This window comes from Geotrypetes seraphini, chromosome 5 (genome assembly GCF_902459505.1).
Source record: "Geotrypetes seraphini chromosome 5, aGeoSer1.1, whole genome shotgun sequence".
Lineage (NCBI taxonomy): Eukaryota > Metazoa > Chordata > Amphibia > Gymnophiona > Dermophiidae > Geotrypetes > Geotrypetes seraphini.
In genome coordinates, this window is record NC_047088.1 from 262602348 (window position 1) to 262617907 (window position 15560).

General features: G+C 48.6%; 1 protein-coding gene across 3 annotated transcripts in view; it reads left to right on the forward strand.

Annotated features, from left to right (window-relative positions):
* CATIP (ciliogenesis associated TTC17 interacting protein) overlaps positions 1-15560 on the forward strand; it is an 85852-nt gene that overhangs the window by 29532 nt on the left and 40760 nt on the right. For all 3 annotated transcript variants that reach the window (XM_033946641.1, XM_033946642.1, XM_033946640.1), the window contains exon 6: positions 9462-9517. In XM_033946641.1, coding sequence (XP_033802532.1) covers positions 9462-9517 — 56 coding nt within the window. The remainder of the gene's footprint in view (positions 1-9461; positions 9518-15560) is intronic.

A 15560-nucleotide genomic window follows, 5' to 3' on the forward strand; every position in this document is an offset into this window, starting at 1 on the left:
CACCATTAAAAACAAGTTAGGAGGCGGTGGCATGCCTACTACCGCCTAATTTTCGGCGTCCTGCTGACAATCTAGGCCTTGGTGAATGTGTTAAGGTTGAAGGAGGACACTTTGAATACAAATTGAAGAACATTTTTCTAAATCTCACTCAGTCCATTTTTTTTGGTCAGTTTTGAGCTATGTGATCAATTTCATTCGTCAAGGCAAGATTAATTTACTCTTGTTTATTCCTGTACCAAAACTCATGGATTTTAGCAAAGGAGTTAGCCACAGTAAATAAATCTTGATGAAGAAATTAATTGCATAGCTCAAAACTAACAAAAAATGGACAATGAGTTTTGGAAAAGTGCTCTTCAATTATGAATTGACTAAGACTCCTCCCCCCCCCCCCCCCATTATACTAATGCATTTTCACAGGTCATGCTAAATCTTTAAACAACGCAAAGTATTTTGAAACTCTCTGAGGGGCTCTGTTGTTTCTGGACATTGTGTATATCTCCCAGCATGCAGTGGGCTAACCCAGGACTGGATTACACTTCTCCTTCGGTATTTGCGGGGGATAGGGGCAGAGCCGGACCACAAAGTGTGAAAAACCGTGAAGAACTTCTCGTCCGGCTCTGACCCACCCCTGCCTTCCCCCCGGCATCCCGGTCTTACCTGGTGGTCTAGCGGGCTTGCGGGGCAGGAGCGAACTTCCTACACTCCTGCCCCGTGCAGATCGCCAATAGGAAATGACTGCCCTGAGTTCCTGTAGTCTCTTGAGACTATGACCGGAGCTCATGGCAGCCATTTCCTATTGGCAATTTACACAGAGCAGGAGCGTAGGAAGATCGCTCCTGCCTCAAAAGCCCGCTAGACCACCAGGTAAGGAGTAGTCTGTGAAATGCTGAATTATATCTGAATTACTTTGAGATGTCATGTTCTGAATGAGGCACTTAAATATATAAATGACATTTTGTTACTGCTACTACTTGCAGGTATTTCTATAGCGCTACTAGACATTTTAAGTCCTGTAGGGAGGCGGGAAAGTCCTAAACTATGCTTTCCCCCCCCCAAAAAAAAAAAATTGCGGATAATCGAAACCGCGAATAGGGAGGAGGAAGTGTAGTCTGTCCTGAAAATCAGAGCCATTTGTTAATCAAAACTTCAGTCCAAAATCTGAGCAACTGAGCTGGCTTTTTTTTAGCTTTGTTCTCATGTCCCTTGTCTTTCTTTGTGCCTATTTCAATTTGTTCTCACTTCTTCATATTCATTCTGCTCTTTGCTTTGATACTTATCATTACATTGCATTAGTTTTTTTTTTTTTAATTCCGCCAATACCTTGCGGTTCTAGGCGGATTACAAAAGGATGAGATTCTGGTCATATCCAGAAGATTACAGGGAAGTTATTGGTTGGAACATTTATAGTCTGGTGATGGAGGTAGGTTATTGGTTGTGTCAGGAGTTTGTCTTGACATAGTTCTTGAATAGCCTGGTTTTTATTTCCCTCCTGAAGGTATTGTAGTTTGGCGCTGAGATCAGTAAATTGGAGATGTGGCTGTCTAGTTTTGCTGCTTGCGTGGCAAGTAGTCCATCGTGTATTTTTTTACGCTGAATTCCTTTGATTTAACATACATGTCTTTATGCTCTCTTCTTGCTGGGCCTGCCTGATATATCCTTTTGCTCACTCCATTACCTGTAGGACTCTGACGCTCTCCTGCTCACAGTTAAATTCACAGGGCAGGCGCATTTCATGGTCTTCATCGACTTCTGTTAACCTTTATTCTCAAACACTTATGGCTTTGTTCCTGTGTACTATTTGTCCTTCCTAATCTTTCCATTCTTAGCCTCACATCCTTCTCTCCACTCCTTTGCACCTTTGGTGCTCTAGGTCAGTGTTTTTTAACCGGCGGTCCGCAGAAATTTCCTGCCGGTCCACAGGGCCGGCAGGTGCATTGGGCCTTAGTCAGTGCTCTTCAGCCGCTGGTCCAAGGTGCGATCGATGCGGGCCGGTTCCCTCTTCCTCAGTGCTCCCCAAAGCCATGGGCAGAGGCTCCTACGCGCATCCTGCGTGGGATGCACGAGGAGCCGCTGCCCACGGCTTTGTGCACTGCAGCACTGAGGAAGAGTGAGCCAGCCTGAAGCTAACACCGGGGGGGGGGGGGGGAGGCAGGCCAGAAGGCAAGACACAGCATGGAGGGAGGGAGACAACAATGGTAGGGGGAATGATTTTATTTTTTTATTTAGTGATTGATTTACATCTGCTGTCTGTTCAGGAAGAAATGCAGGAGCACACCAGCACTTCACGAGAGCGATGGAGGACCCAGGACCCCAGAGGTACTTTCCGGTATACTGCACAGAGTGCAATATGTACGACTACCTCCCCTTGGGAAGGCGGGAGTACATATGCACTCGGTGTCAGGAACTGGAAAGCCTGAGGACGGAGGTCGACAGACTGAGGGTCAGGGTCCAGGAACTGGAGGGACTGCGCACCACAGAGGAGACGAGCTGGTCAACCAAGGACACAGATGGAGCAGGCCCCATTGTGGACCAGGTGAGGGACCTCGAGAGATTCATCGAGGAGGCCTATAGGAAGGTGGAGGAACGGGATCAGCAGCTACACAGACGGATGTCGGCAGACGAGACCCAGGATCCACAAGGCAACACCGGGGAAGGACCTAGCGGAGGAACCACGCAAGAGGAAGTGACTGTGACTCACCGGGACCCCGAGGGAGAGACACCGCACTACACCGAGGACACGGACCTGAGACAGAGGAGGTTGCTGAGGAAAGGGAAGTCTGCTATTGTGGTGGGAGACTCGATCTTGACAGAGGTGGATAGTCACGTAGCTGGAGGAAGGGAGGACCGGCTAGTGACTTGTCTCCCAGGGGCCAAGACACGAGATATCACTGATAGGATCGAGCGGATCCTGGAAGGAGCAGAGACAGAGGAGACTGCGGTGATAATCCACGTCGGAACGAATGATGTGAGCCGGAGGAACTTCAGCATGGCCACACTGACTGACCAGTTCAGTGTCCTGGGACGAAAGCTGAAGCGGAGTACCCGGAGGATTGCATTCTCAGAGATCCTGCCTGTACTGAGAGCAGATGCAAAGAGACAAGCAGACCTCCAGGCTGTGAATGCATGGTTGAGGAGATGGTGCCAGGAGGAGGGCTTCCACTTTGTGAGGAACTGGACGTCCTTCTGGGGAAAGAGTAAACTCTACCGGCGGGACGGCCTGCACCTGAGCACAGCGAGAACTAGACTACTGGCAGCCAATGTGAGAAAGGAGATCGAGAGGGCTTTAAACTGAGGAGAGGGGGAAAGCCGACAGCTGATCTGATGTTGACACTTCGGACAACGGTATCCAGAACAGATGCTGAAAGGGATGACTGCAAGGAGGAAGTAGAGAGACCGGTGGATCTTATGATCAGACAGCGAGGGAAACATCAGGTAAAGGGAGCTTGCTGGGAGGAGACTAAGGGGCATGGAGACACAGGGGGACTGGGTGGCACGAGGGCGAAAGCTGAGGGCAATATAGGGGTGCCACAAGGCGAAGGGGATCAAACTGAGGCTCAAGGGATGATAGCCCAAGAGGGGGCAGGTAGGGCTAGAAAACCCAAAGGAAAAGCGGGGAAGTGGGGTGGCGGGAAAGTGGGGAAGCCGAAAGCTACGAGGGTAAAGGCTGATGGCAAAGCAGAAGCACAGGGAACTGGAGAGCTGCCCGAAATTCAAATTCAAGGGGAGGCAGCCCAGGTAAATGCAGAGGTGGAGGAAAAACGACGGGACCTGCGGTGCTTATACGCAAATGCAAGAAGCCTCACGGCCAAGATGGGTGAACTAGAAGTCGTGGCCAAGGGGGAGGACCTGGATATCATTGGAATTACAGAAACCTGGTAGACAGAGGAAAATCAATGGGATGTGGCGCTGCCGGGGTACAAGCTCTACAGGAGGGACAGGACCCACAAGAAGGGAGGAGGCATAGCACTATATATAAAGGACTCTATCTACTCGGTCGGGATGGATATGGCAACGAAGGCAGAGGGGCTGGAATCGCTATGGGTCAAATTGCCGGGAAACAAGGGTGCAGGCATAAAACTGGGGCTGTACTATCGCCCACCTGGTACGCCAGAAGGAGTCGGACACGTCTTGGAAGCTGAACTGAGACAAGAATGCAGGACTGGAAGTGTAACAGTGATGGGGGACTTCAACTACCCGGGGATAGACTGGAGTACGGGTCACTCCAACTGCACTAGGGAAACAGGATTTGTAGAAGCCGTGAGGGACTGCTTCATGGAGCAACTAGTCAGGGAACCGACGCGAGGGGATACTACTCTTGACCTCATCCTAAACGGATTAGGGGGGCCTGCAAGAGGGGTAGAAGTGGGAGGACCACTAAGCAACAGTGACCACAACGCGATCAGATTCAAATTAGAAAGAGGGACTCCCATAGTAAGGAGGACCGCAACAACTGCGCTCAACTTCAGGAAAGGAAACTATGTTGCTATGAGGGAAATGGTGGGGAGGAAGCTCAGAAACATCTTTAGGATGGAGACCGTAGGAAGCGCCTGGACCCTATTCAGGGACACCCTGCAGAAAGCACAAAGAATGTACGTCCCCAGTTTCAGGAAAGGCTGCAAGAACAAGCGGTCAAAGGACCCGGCTTGGATGTCAACTGAAGTAAAGAGGGCAATAAATGACAAAAAAGTATCCTTCCAGAGATGGACAAAGGACCCAACGGAAGAAAATCACCAGGCGCACAGGAAATGCCAAAAGGAATGCCACCGAGAGGTTAGAAAAGCAAAAGGGAAATACGAAGAGGGGCTGGCCAGGGAGGCGAAAAACTTCAAGGCATTCTTCAGTTACGTAAAGGGGAAGCGACCAGCGAGAGAGGAGGTGGGGCCGTTGGACGATGGGGATAGGAAGGGAGTGATTAAAGAGGATAAAGAGGTAGCTGAGAGGTTGAACACGTTCTTCTCGTCGGTTTTCACGAGAGAAGACACATCTAATATACCGGACTCAGAGGAGCTCATGAGTGGGGAACAGGCCGAAAAATTGGAGCACATAGAGGTAAGTAAGGAGGATGTCCTCAAACAGATAGACAGGTTAAAATGCGGCAAATCACCGGGCCCAGACGGGATCCACCCAAGGGTTCTAAAGAAACTAAGAGAAGAAATAGCGGGCACAATCCAGCATGTTTGCAACCTATCCTTGAAAACTGGAGAGGTACCAGAGGACTGGAAATTGGCGAATGTCACACCTATCTTCAAGAAGGGATCGAGGGGTGACCCCGGGAACTACAGGCCGGTGAGCCTGACTTCAATTATAGGGAAGATGGTGGAAGCTATGATCAAAGACGGCATTTGCGAGCACATCGAGAGAAATGGCCTACTGAGAACAAGCCAGCACGGATTCTGTAAGGGAAGGTCATGCTTAACGAACCTTCTGTACTTCTTTGAGGGAATAAGCAGTCGGGTGGACAATGGGGAACCCATAGACATCATTTACCTCGATTTTCAAAAGGCTTTCGACAAGGTGCCACATGAAAGGCTGCTTAGGAAGCTGTGGAACCACGGGGTGGAAGGGGATGTGCACAGATGGATCAAGCACTGGTTGTCGGGTAGACTGCAGAGGGTCGGAGTGAAGGGCCAATATTCTGACTGGCGGGGAGTCACTGAGCGGTGTGCCACAGGGATCGGTGCTGGGGCCGTTACTCTTCAACATATTTATCAATGACCTGGAAAAGGAGGCAAAGTGCGAGGTTATAAAATTTGCAGACGATACCAAACTGTGCGGTAGAGTTAGGTCCAGGGAGGAGTGTGAGGACCTGCAAAGGGACCTGGACAAGCTGGAAGACTGGGCAAACAAATGGCAAATGCGCTTTAACGTGGAAAAATGCAAGGTCATGCATATAGGGAAAAAGAACCCGTTGTTCAACTACAAATTGGGGGGGCATTGTTGGGAGACAGCAGACTTGAGAGAGACTTGGGTGTGTTGGCATCACTGAAGCCATCTGCACAGTGCGCAGCAGCCTCGAAAAAAGCCAACAGGATGCTGGGCATCATAAAGAGGGGCATAACAACCAGGACGCGGGAAGTCATCATGCCATTGTATCGAGCGATGGTGCGTCCACATCTGGAATACTGCGTTCAGTATTGGTCGCCACACCTCAAGAAGGACATGGCGGTACTTGAGAGAGTCCAAAGGAGAGCAACGAAACTGGTAAAAGGGCTGGAACACTGCCCATACGCCGAGAGGTTGGATAGGCTGGGGCTCTTCTCTCTGGAAAAGAGGAGGCTCAGGGGAGATATGATAGAGACCTTCAAGATCATGAGGGGCATAGAGAGGGTGGATAGGGACAGATTCTTCAGACTGAAGGGGACAACAAGTACGAGGGGGTATTCGGAGAAACTGAAGGGAGATAGGTTCAAAACAAATGCAAGGAAGTTTTTTTTCACCCAAAGGGTCGTGGACACTTGGAATGCGCTACCGGAGGAAGTGATCAGGCAGAGTACGGTACAGGGATTCAAACAGGGATTGGACGGATTCCTGAGGGATAAAGGGATCGTGGGATACTGAGGGAGGAGCTGGGATGTAATACAAGTATAGAAAACTAACCAGGTAATAATATGGAAACCCAACCAAGTCGTGAATGTGCAAGACCGGAGGATTAGGACTTCGATGGGAAGATAGGACTTCAATGGGAAACCAAGGTGGCAAGGGGGCCCCTTCTGGTTATTCAGACAGGTCGTGACCTGTTTGGGCCGCCGCGGGAGCGGACTGCTGGGCAGGATGGACCTATGGTCTGACCCGGCGGAGGCACTGCTTATGTTCTTATGTTTCTTTTCCTCTGCGGTTGTACTGCTTGCAGAGTCTTGCATCTTAGGATTTGTTTGTATATATTATTTATTTTTTTAATTCAATTTTTCTATACCATTCTCCCAGGGGAGTTCAGAACGGTTTACATGAATTTATTCAGGTACTCAAGCATTTTACTACTTTTGGTTTTTGGTCTTGTATTTGCATGGGGTTATCTGTGTTCTGGTAAGGAATGAATGTTAAGAAGCATACAGTGTGCTTTGTGTAATTTAATTTTGTGGTTAACCATTAAGTGTTGTTAATACAATTATATTGTGTGTGTGTGTATATGAAAAATGGTGGTACAATTAGTACTATTGTGGGGGCGGGGTCTGGGGCAGAGATTAGGTGGAGATGGGCGGGGTCTGGCCCACAACTTAGCCCAGTGTTCTTCAACCGCCAGTCTGCGGACTGATGCCGGTCCACAAAATAATTATTTTATTTCCACTGGTCCATAGGTGTCAAAAGGTTGAAGAACACTGCTCTAGGTGACCCCCCTAGAGGAGGAGCCTAATAGTGCAGTGCTTCAATTCCCACTGCAACTCCTTGTGGCTCTGGGCAAGTCACCTAACTCATTACCCGAGGTACAAAATAAGTAATTGCATTTAACATGGAAATCACTTTGAATATCAAAATTCCATCCTCTTTCCTTTTAAGGCTCATGGACAGCATAATTCTCCCTCTCTGCCCATCTTGCTTGCAAGAGCCCTGCTTTTCTCTTGTAGGGCTTGCTCACCCTGTGGAAAAATCTTCCCTCGGCTGTCCAGGGCGCTTACCACTTCCTCTGTCCTTTTCTGTAATCATCCTGTGTCTAGGCTCCATTTATTGCGTAACTTTGGGTTTCTGCTGCTCTCAGATATATTTCCAAAGGTGACGGGACAAAAGCGCAAGAGTGGACAATTGAGCGCAAGACTTCAGCGCGCCGCTCTAAAAGCTTATTTTAAAGGGCTCCGACGGGGGATGGGGGAACCCCCCCACTTTACTTAATACTGTTCGCGCTGCCGTGTTGGGGGGTGTGGGGGATGTAACTCCCCACAATCTACAGAAAACTTAACTTTTTACCTATTTGGCGGGGGAAAAGTTAAGTTTTCTGTATAATGGGGGGTTACAACTCCCCAAAACCACTCCTATACCCCCTGTCGGAGCCCTTTAAAATAAGCTTTTAGAGCGGTGTGCTGAAGTCTTGCGCTCAATTGTCCGCTCTCAAATGTTGGCACGTGTTTGTCTCGCACACTTATGACTGTGAACCATTTCCAAAGTAATTTATGTGGGTAAAAAGCATTTTGCCTGGGTAAAAATCATCTCTGAAAATGTGCCACCGTCACTGGGGCTAAAAGCAGAGATGACAAGAGTGAACCATCCCAAGGGGGGAGATTTTAGGCCAAAGAGTATAAATCTAGAATGATTTTTGCAAATGAATCAAGGCAGCATTAAATGATATTGGCTTTTCTCTGGAGCCTCTGAAAGAATATAGACAAAGTGTGAGCAATTTGGGTACATTTCTTTGAGCTGAAAATTGTCTTCTGTCCAAATCCCACATGTGCTGGGATTTGGACCACTTCTGTAGGAATACCCTCTCATGAAAGCAATGGTCCAGATTAGTGCGCTGGTTCTGAAGCTCTGATGAGCGAGAAATAGGGCTCAAAGAATGTGAGAGTGTGACACCCTCTGTAAAAGGCCTAGATTCACCAAACTCGCCGATCTGGATCGTTGTTGGACGATTCGTGGCTGAGTTTTGCCGAGTGACCGTTTCACTACAGATTCAACATACAAATGATCTGATCGGACGCACGCCCACAAATGATTTCGTGGATCGCTGTAGAGCGATTGAGACGCATGCACAGATTATCCTTGTTGGCTGTAGATGCCATTTGCGCATGCGCTTGCTCTTCGCACAAGCGAGCTCAAAATAAAGGGGGAGGGGTGGCTGCAGTTTACTTGCTGGCCCTACGAGTGGACATTTTAAAAGGAATGATTTTTGTGCAGTCAGATTGTGGAACAGAACACGCTTTAAACCCGCGGGTTAAAACCACGGGCTCGCACTGCGCTTTTTGCAGAATATATAAAAAGGGAGTTCGTATGCATATGTATAGATATTTTACAGTTTTATATGTTTTATTTTGATGGTTGTTTTCTAACCTTGATACTGGGATTTCAGGGCGGCAAGGCCAGTAGCGACTGGTCCTCAGCAGTCGCTTCATTTCGGATCGGCAAATCCAATTGGTGTTTCTTCTTCTGCTTAGTGAATCGATGGCTTCCTTCTTATGCATGTCATTTCCCCTCATTTGCATGGGCGGATCGGATCGGGTGGGAGATTGATCAAGCAGAAGGTTATTGAATCGGGTCGGGGTCGGAGAACGATTGCAAACTGGTCAGGACACGATCGGTGCGTTTAGTGAATCTATCCTAAAGTCTGTAGATGTTTAAGATGGGGAAGAAAAATATGTATATCCTTTTTAAAGTGGAAGTCCCTTCTGTGTTTTCCTTTTCAAATTCATGCAAAGTCTGAAGGGAAAACGTGTGTGCTGACTTTCCACTAATGAGACAATTTGAAAACTGCACCGAGAATGTCTGATCTGACCCAAACATAAAGCCCAGAATGATAATATTACTTTATTTCCCAGCTTATGTCTCAAAGAGATTTGAAACCCTGGAGCAGCAGCGTCAGGAATACATAAAGGTACGTTATGTTTTACTGACGTTTTCATCAGTTACTCCTTGGGGAACAGCAGCACAAAGAAAAAAAAAGTTCTGTGCACAGGTCTGCATGCGATGCCAGAATAGCAGAATACAATCATTCTCTGTGAGTGCACAATTTAAAATGCAATTTAGAAAGCATATAAAATTTGCTTCCTTTCCTCTGGTTCCTTTTGGCCCCCATTCTCCCCCCCTTGGCTTAATTCCCTGAACCTCCATTCTTTCAGGCACAAATTCTCCCCTCATTAGGCTTAACTCCCTGTCCTCCAGACTTGATCCCTTCCTCAGCTCTTCTTTCCAGGTTCTCTCCAGCCCTGCCTCCCTACTTTGAACCTCACTGCCATCCAGTGGCCTACCAAGTGGGGGGGGGTTTCTCCCCAGGTACATGCTCCAAGGGGGTGCACAGCCGGCCACCCTCCCTATTCTGCCGCTGCTGCTTTCCTTAACCAGCAGCGGCGGCAGTAAACTTCAAATCAGGGGTGTCCACGGCCCAGCTTGTGCTCCCTCCAGCGGGTGTTTGGTTTCTGGCCAGCTCCCATGCAGTAGTTTTTCCACTCAAAGATGCAGCCATCGGCTCCTCGTGCGATCCGCAGCTGCATTGGAAGCATTCCCTCTGATGTCACAATGTCAGAGAGAAGGCTTCCAATGCAGCCGCGGATCACTCAAGGTGTCGAGCCCGCGGCTTTGAATGGAAAACCAGTTGCAGTAAGGAACCGGCCAGAAACGCTGTTGCTGCACAGGGCAGGGAAAAGAAATGCTGCTGCACAGGGAAGGGAGGGGGGAAGAAATGCTGCTGCTGTAGCAGCTAATTGGGGAGACAGAGGGAAAAGGGAGAAGGAAGACAAGGGAGAGGAAAAAGAGATGCCAAGTCCATGGGAAGGAGGGAAAGGAAAGGAGATACCAGATCATGGAGGGGAGGGAGAGATGCCAGGGCATGGTGGGGGGAAGGAGATGGATGCCATCCCAATGAGGGTGAAGGGAGAGATGGAAGGAGGAGGCATAAAGTTTCTGGAAGGGGAATAGAAGGAGAAAAGATGTCCTATAGAAGGGGCAGAGAGAGGGTAGACGGTGGATGAAAGGAAGAGAGTGACAAGAAGATGAGGAAAGCAGAAACCAGAGAAGACAAGGTAGAAAAAAAAATTATATTTATTTATTTTTGCTTTAGGGGAGATGCATCGCTGTTTCTGTGGTGTTGCATTGTATGCAGAGTCCAGCTTCTTGGTGGTTCAATTTAACCTTTGTCTACGTATTTCTATTTTATCCCCCCTTTTTTTACAAAACTGTAGAGCGTTTTAAAGCGCCTGCCATGGTGGTAACAGCTCTGATGCTCAGAATTCTATGAGTGTCTGAGCTGTTACCACCATGGCTAAAATCTACACTACAATTTTGTAAAAGGGGGGGTAGTTTGTGATTATATATTCCATACTAGGCGAAGGTGTTTTCTGTGTTCTGTGTGTTCGACAGACATGGTTTTGTGTTAGGATTGATCTGTACTAGTCTGGCTTGTTTAGTTTTACAATGGGTGTATTGATGTACTTCTCACTGCAGTATGTAAGATGCTGCCTTTTCCTAGGTACTCATGTGTGACGTGTGGATTGTTACTAGAAATTATATTTTTCATACAGATGGGGGATGTCAAAAAATGATGGGCCGCGGGTGTCACAAATGCTAGGTACGCCACTGCTGCCATCTCCTCACTCTTAGCCCCACCATTCACCCGTTCTCATGCTGCATCTCCATCTCCCCCTCCCCCAATTCCCATCCCTAGTGTAATTCCCCTGACTCTGTTCCATTCCCAGGCTTCGGTCCACTACTCACCTGCTCCCAGTGAGCCCCATCATTTTTCTTCCTCCATCCCAGCCCACGTGAGCCTTCAGAGCTGCCACTTCTTACTTCTGGGAATGCTGCAGCTTCTAGACCTGTGGGGGTGGCGTGGCAATAGCGTATCTTTAATTCACACACTGTGGGCTAGTATGCGCTAAAGTTCAACACACAGCATTCTAATGCACATGCCAAAAATCATTTACCTCCTCCCCCTTTTACTAAGCCACGGTAGAGGTTTCTATCACGGCCCAGAGCGCTAAGTGTTCCAACGCTGCTCCAATGCTCATAGAATTCCTATGAGCATTGACGCATTTAGCGCTCCAGGGCACAGTAGAAAGCTCTACCGCAGCTATGTAAAAAGGGGGAAGGAAGGGTTAATCTCAGTGTGGTAAACTAATGGCGTGCAAATGACCATAGTGCTAATAAAGTGTGTATTGAAAGAAAAACCAGTACAAAGGAGACATTTTGAAAACAAAATCCAAATTCCTCACCCCAGTTTGCAAACTCTCCTGGATCCCCTGCTCTCCCTCTGGCACCCCTGACCCTGGCTTCCTTCTGCTAGAGGTGCCATTGAGGCTGGTGTTGCTGTTGGGGCCACAAGTGCTATACTCCCCCTCAGATGACCCTGCTGTTCCCCCGTAGGATCTAGAGGAAAGAATCTGCACTAAAGGGAAAGAACCTTGACAACATCTGGAGCAATTTCTGATTTGGATTTAAGATCGTCTGGAAACAATGGATAATTGCAGGTATACGGACATTGAATGATGTCATTTCAGAAGGATCACAATTGCAACATAAATTTGGCTTAAATAAAATACAATATTTTAAATGGATGCAATTGTAGCAGGCGATTCAGGCAGGGTTCCTTGAATGGAAAGATCTTAATACTCATTATCCCAGGACAAGCAGGCAGCATATTCTTGACTGATGGGTGACGGCACCGACGGAGCCCCGGTACGGACAATTTTAGAGTGATTGCACTCTAAGAACTTGGAAAGTTCTAGTAGGCCGCACCGCGCACGTGCGAGTGCCTTCCCGCACGACAGAGGCGCGCGGTCCCCAGTTTCTTAGTTTCCGCGGAGCTAAGAAGTCGCATTTTTCAACGGCTGTTGAAATTTTTTCTTATACGCCTTCCCGCTCGTGAAACCTTTTTGGAAAACATTTTTCCTTTCTTTCTTTTCTTTTTCGTTAAAAAAACAAACAAACAAACAAACAATAGAGTTTATTTCTTTATTTTTTCTTCATTCAGTTTTGCCCCGGCAGGGCCTGCTGCCATCATCGAGGCCTCGGCCTTCGATTTGGCAGAAGCCGTTTTTACTTTCATGCCCCCCCAGCCAGGGTTTAAAAAGTGCCAGCGGTGTGCACGGCCTATATCCCTCACGGACCCGCACAACTGGTGCTTACAGTGCCTAGGTCCTGAGCATCAGGCTTCCACCTGCACCCGCTGTGCCACGTTGAAAAAACGTACCTTAAAAAATCGCCAGATACAGCAGCGCTTACTTTTTGGTGCCGATATGTCCGATCCTGCGACATCGACACAGGTATCGGCCCCATCTCAGTCGGCACCCTCTTCGTCGATACCGCGCCGGCGTCGTAACACCCAGGTAAGACGGCTAAGAAGCCTTCCCCGCTGGAGCGTCCTCTGGTCTCGATTGCAGCGAGCCCAGTCCTGCCGACCGTGAGGCGCCCGCGGAAGCGCTCCGCACCCATCGAGGTGAGTCCCTCGACCTCGGGCTCCTCATCTCCGGGGCGTCAAGCAGCACCGCAGGTACCACAAAAGAAAAAGGCGGTACCGGTGCCTTCTTTGGATGAGCGCATTGCAGCCATCCTACAGGTGCAGCTCAAGGAGCAGTTACAACAACTCCTCCCTGCTCTATTGGCACCGAACCTTCCGGCCCCGGTCCAGTCTGAGCCACCGGTACTGGCAGTAGAGCAGCCTCTATTATCTGCATCCACTGCTTCGGTACCGGTCCACTCTGCCTCATCGATATCGATGCCAGTCCTCGCACCGGAACCGAGAGCCCAACATCAGTCGGTGCAGACTTCGGCACCGTTGCAGTCGGTAACGTCTCCCGGTACCGTATCTATGAGGTCGGGTAAGTCGACACGCAAATCCCGACATCTGGAACCCTCTACTCCGGAGTCTCGAGACCATAGCTCCCATATTAGGGACCCTGATCTGTGGGGTGACTCCGAAGAGCCTTTTCTTTCTGAGGGTGAGTGTTCCTCGGATGAGGATGATTCTGCTCTTCCTGATCCATCCTCCAAACATGATTCTACGTCTTTCACTTCTTTTTTGAAAGACATGTGTGAATCTCTTTCCATTCCTTTGGAGGCGGAGTCTAAAAAATCCAAAGCCTTTCTGGATGCCCTTGATTTCGACCAGCCTCCAAAGGAATTTTTGAAACTCCCTCTTCATGACATCTTGAGGGAAACTTTCTATAAGAACCTAGAGACTCCTTTGACCATCCCAGGAGCTCCCCGTAAATTAGATTCATTATATAAAGTAATCCCTATTCCTGGATTCGATAAGCCACAGCTTCCACATGAATCTCTGCTTGTGGAATCTACACTTAAGAAATCCGCCGGAGCTAGTGTATATGCTTCTGTCCCTCCTGGCAGAGAGGGCAAAGCCATGGACAAATTCGGTAAGAGGTTATACCAGAATGCAATGTTAGCTAATAGATCTGGTAATTATGCTTTTCACTTTTCTTTTTATCTTAAGCATCTCCTTACCACCATGGCTTCCTTTGAAAAGTACCTTCCTGATCGGAAACGACAGGCTTTCCACCACTGCTCGTCTTCTCTTTTCCAACTCCATAAATTTATGGTAAGATCCATTTATGACACGTTTGAACTTACCACTAGAGCCATGGCCATGTCTGTGGCCATGCGCCGCCTTGCCTGGCTTAGAGTATCCGAGCTTGATGTCAACCATCAAGATCGGTTGGCTAATGCCCCATGCCTGGGGGATGAGCTCTTTGGGGAATCCATGGACTCGACCACCCAAAACCTCTCTGCCCATGAGACTCGCTGGGATACTCTGCTCAAAACAAAAAAGAAGGCTCCACCGGCACGGCCTTTCAGACAGCAGTCGGCCTATCAACGCTGTTATGTGGCTCGTCCATTGCCATCAGCTCCCCAGCAACCTAGGCGTCAACGTCAGCAACAACGACAGACTCCTAGGCCACCGCAACAGCAACCTGTGAAGCCACCTTCACAGCAAAAATCTACGCAGCCCTTTTGACTTGATTCTCCAGGGCATAGCCAGCGTCCACACATCTACCCATCTACCTCAACCTATAGGTGGCCGTCTCACTTTTTTCCTCAGCCGGTGGGAAGTTATCACTTCGGACCAATGGGTCCTCAACATCATCCGCCACGGCTACTCTCTCAACTTTCAGACCCTTCCTGCCCAAAGTCTGCCAAGAGAGTCTGCTTTGAACACTCCTCAGTCTTCCCTCCTTCTCCAAGAGGTTCAATCCCTCCTCCTTTTGAACGCCATAGAGGAAGTTCCTCTAGATCAAAAGGGACAGGGATTCTACTCCCTGTTACTTTCTAGTTCCCAAAAAAACAGGAGATCTCAGGCCAATTCTAGATCTTTGCGATCTCAACAAATGCTTAGTCAAAGAGAAATTCAAGATGCTTTCTTTAGCCACTCTTTACCCTCTTCTCAATCAAGACGACTGGCTATGCTCCCTCGATCTCAAAGACGCATACACTCACATACCGGTCAATCTGACCTCCAGACAGTACCTCCGTTTCATGATCAATCATTGTCATTACCAATACAAGGTGCTGCCCTTCGGCCTTGCCTCCTCTCCAAGAGTGTTCACCAAATGTCTGATTGTGGTGGCTGCCTTTCTACGCTCTCACCACCTTCAGGTCTTTACTTACCTGGAAGATTGGTTGATAAAGGCCAATTCATCTCAGACAGTACTCCTGGCCACCAACCAAACCATCCTGTTTCTCCAACTTCTGGGGTTCGAGATCAATCTACCCAAATCTCATCTCATCCCCACTCAGAGACTTCAATTCATTGGAGCGGTGCTGGACACAATCCTCATGAGAGCGTTCCTGCCGTCCAACCGTCTTCACACTCTTCAATCTCTATGTCAGCAGGTACTTCCACAACGTTCCATCTCTGCCAAACAAATGATGATACTCTTTGGTCACATGGCTTCCACAGTTCATGTCACACC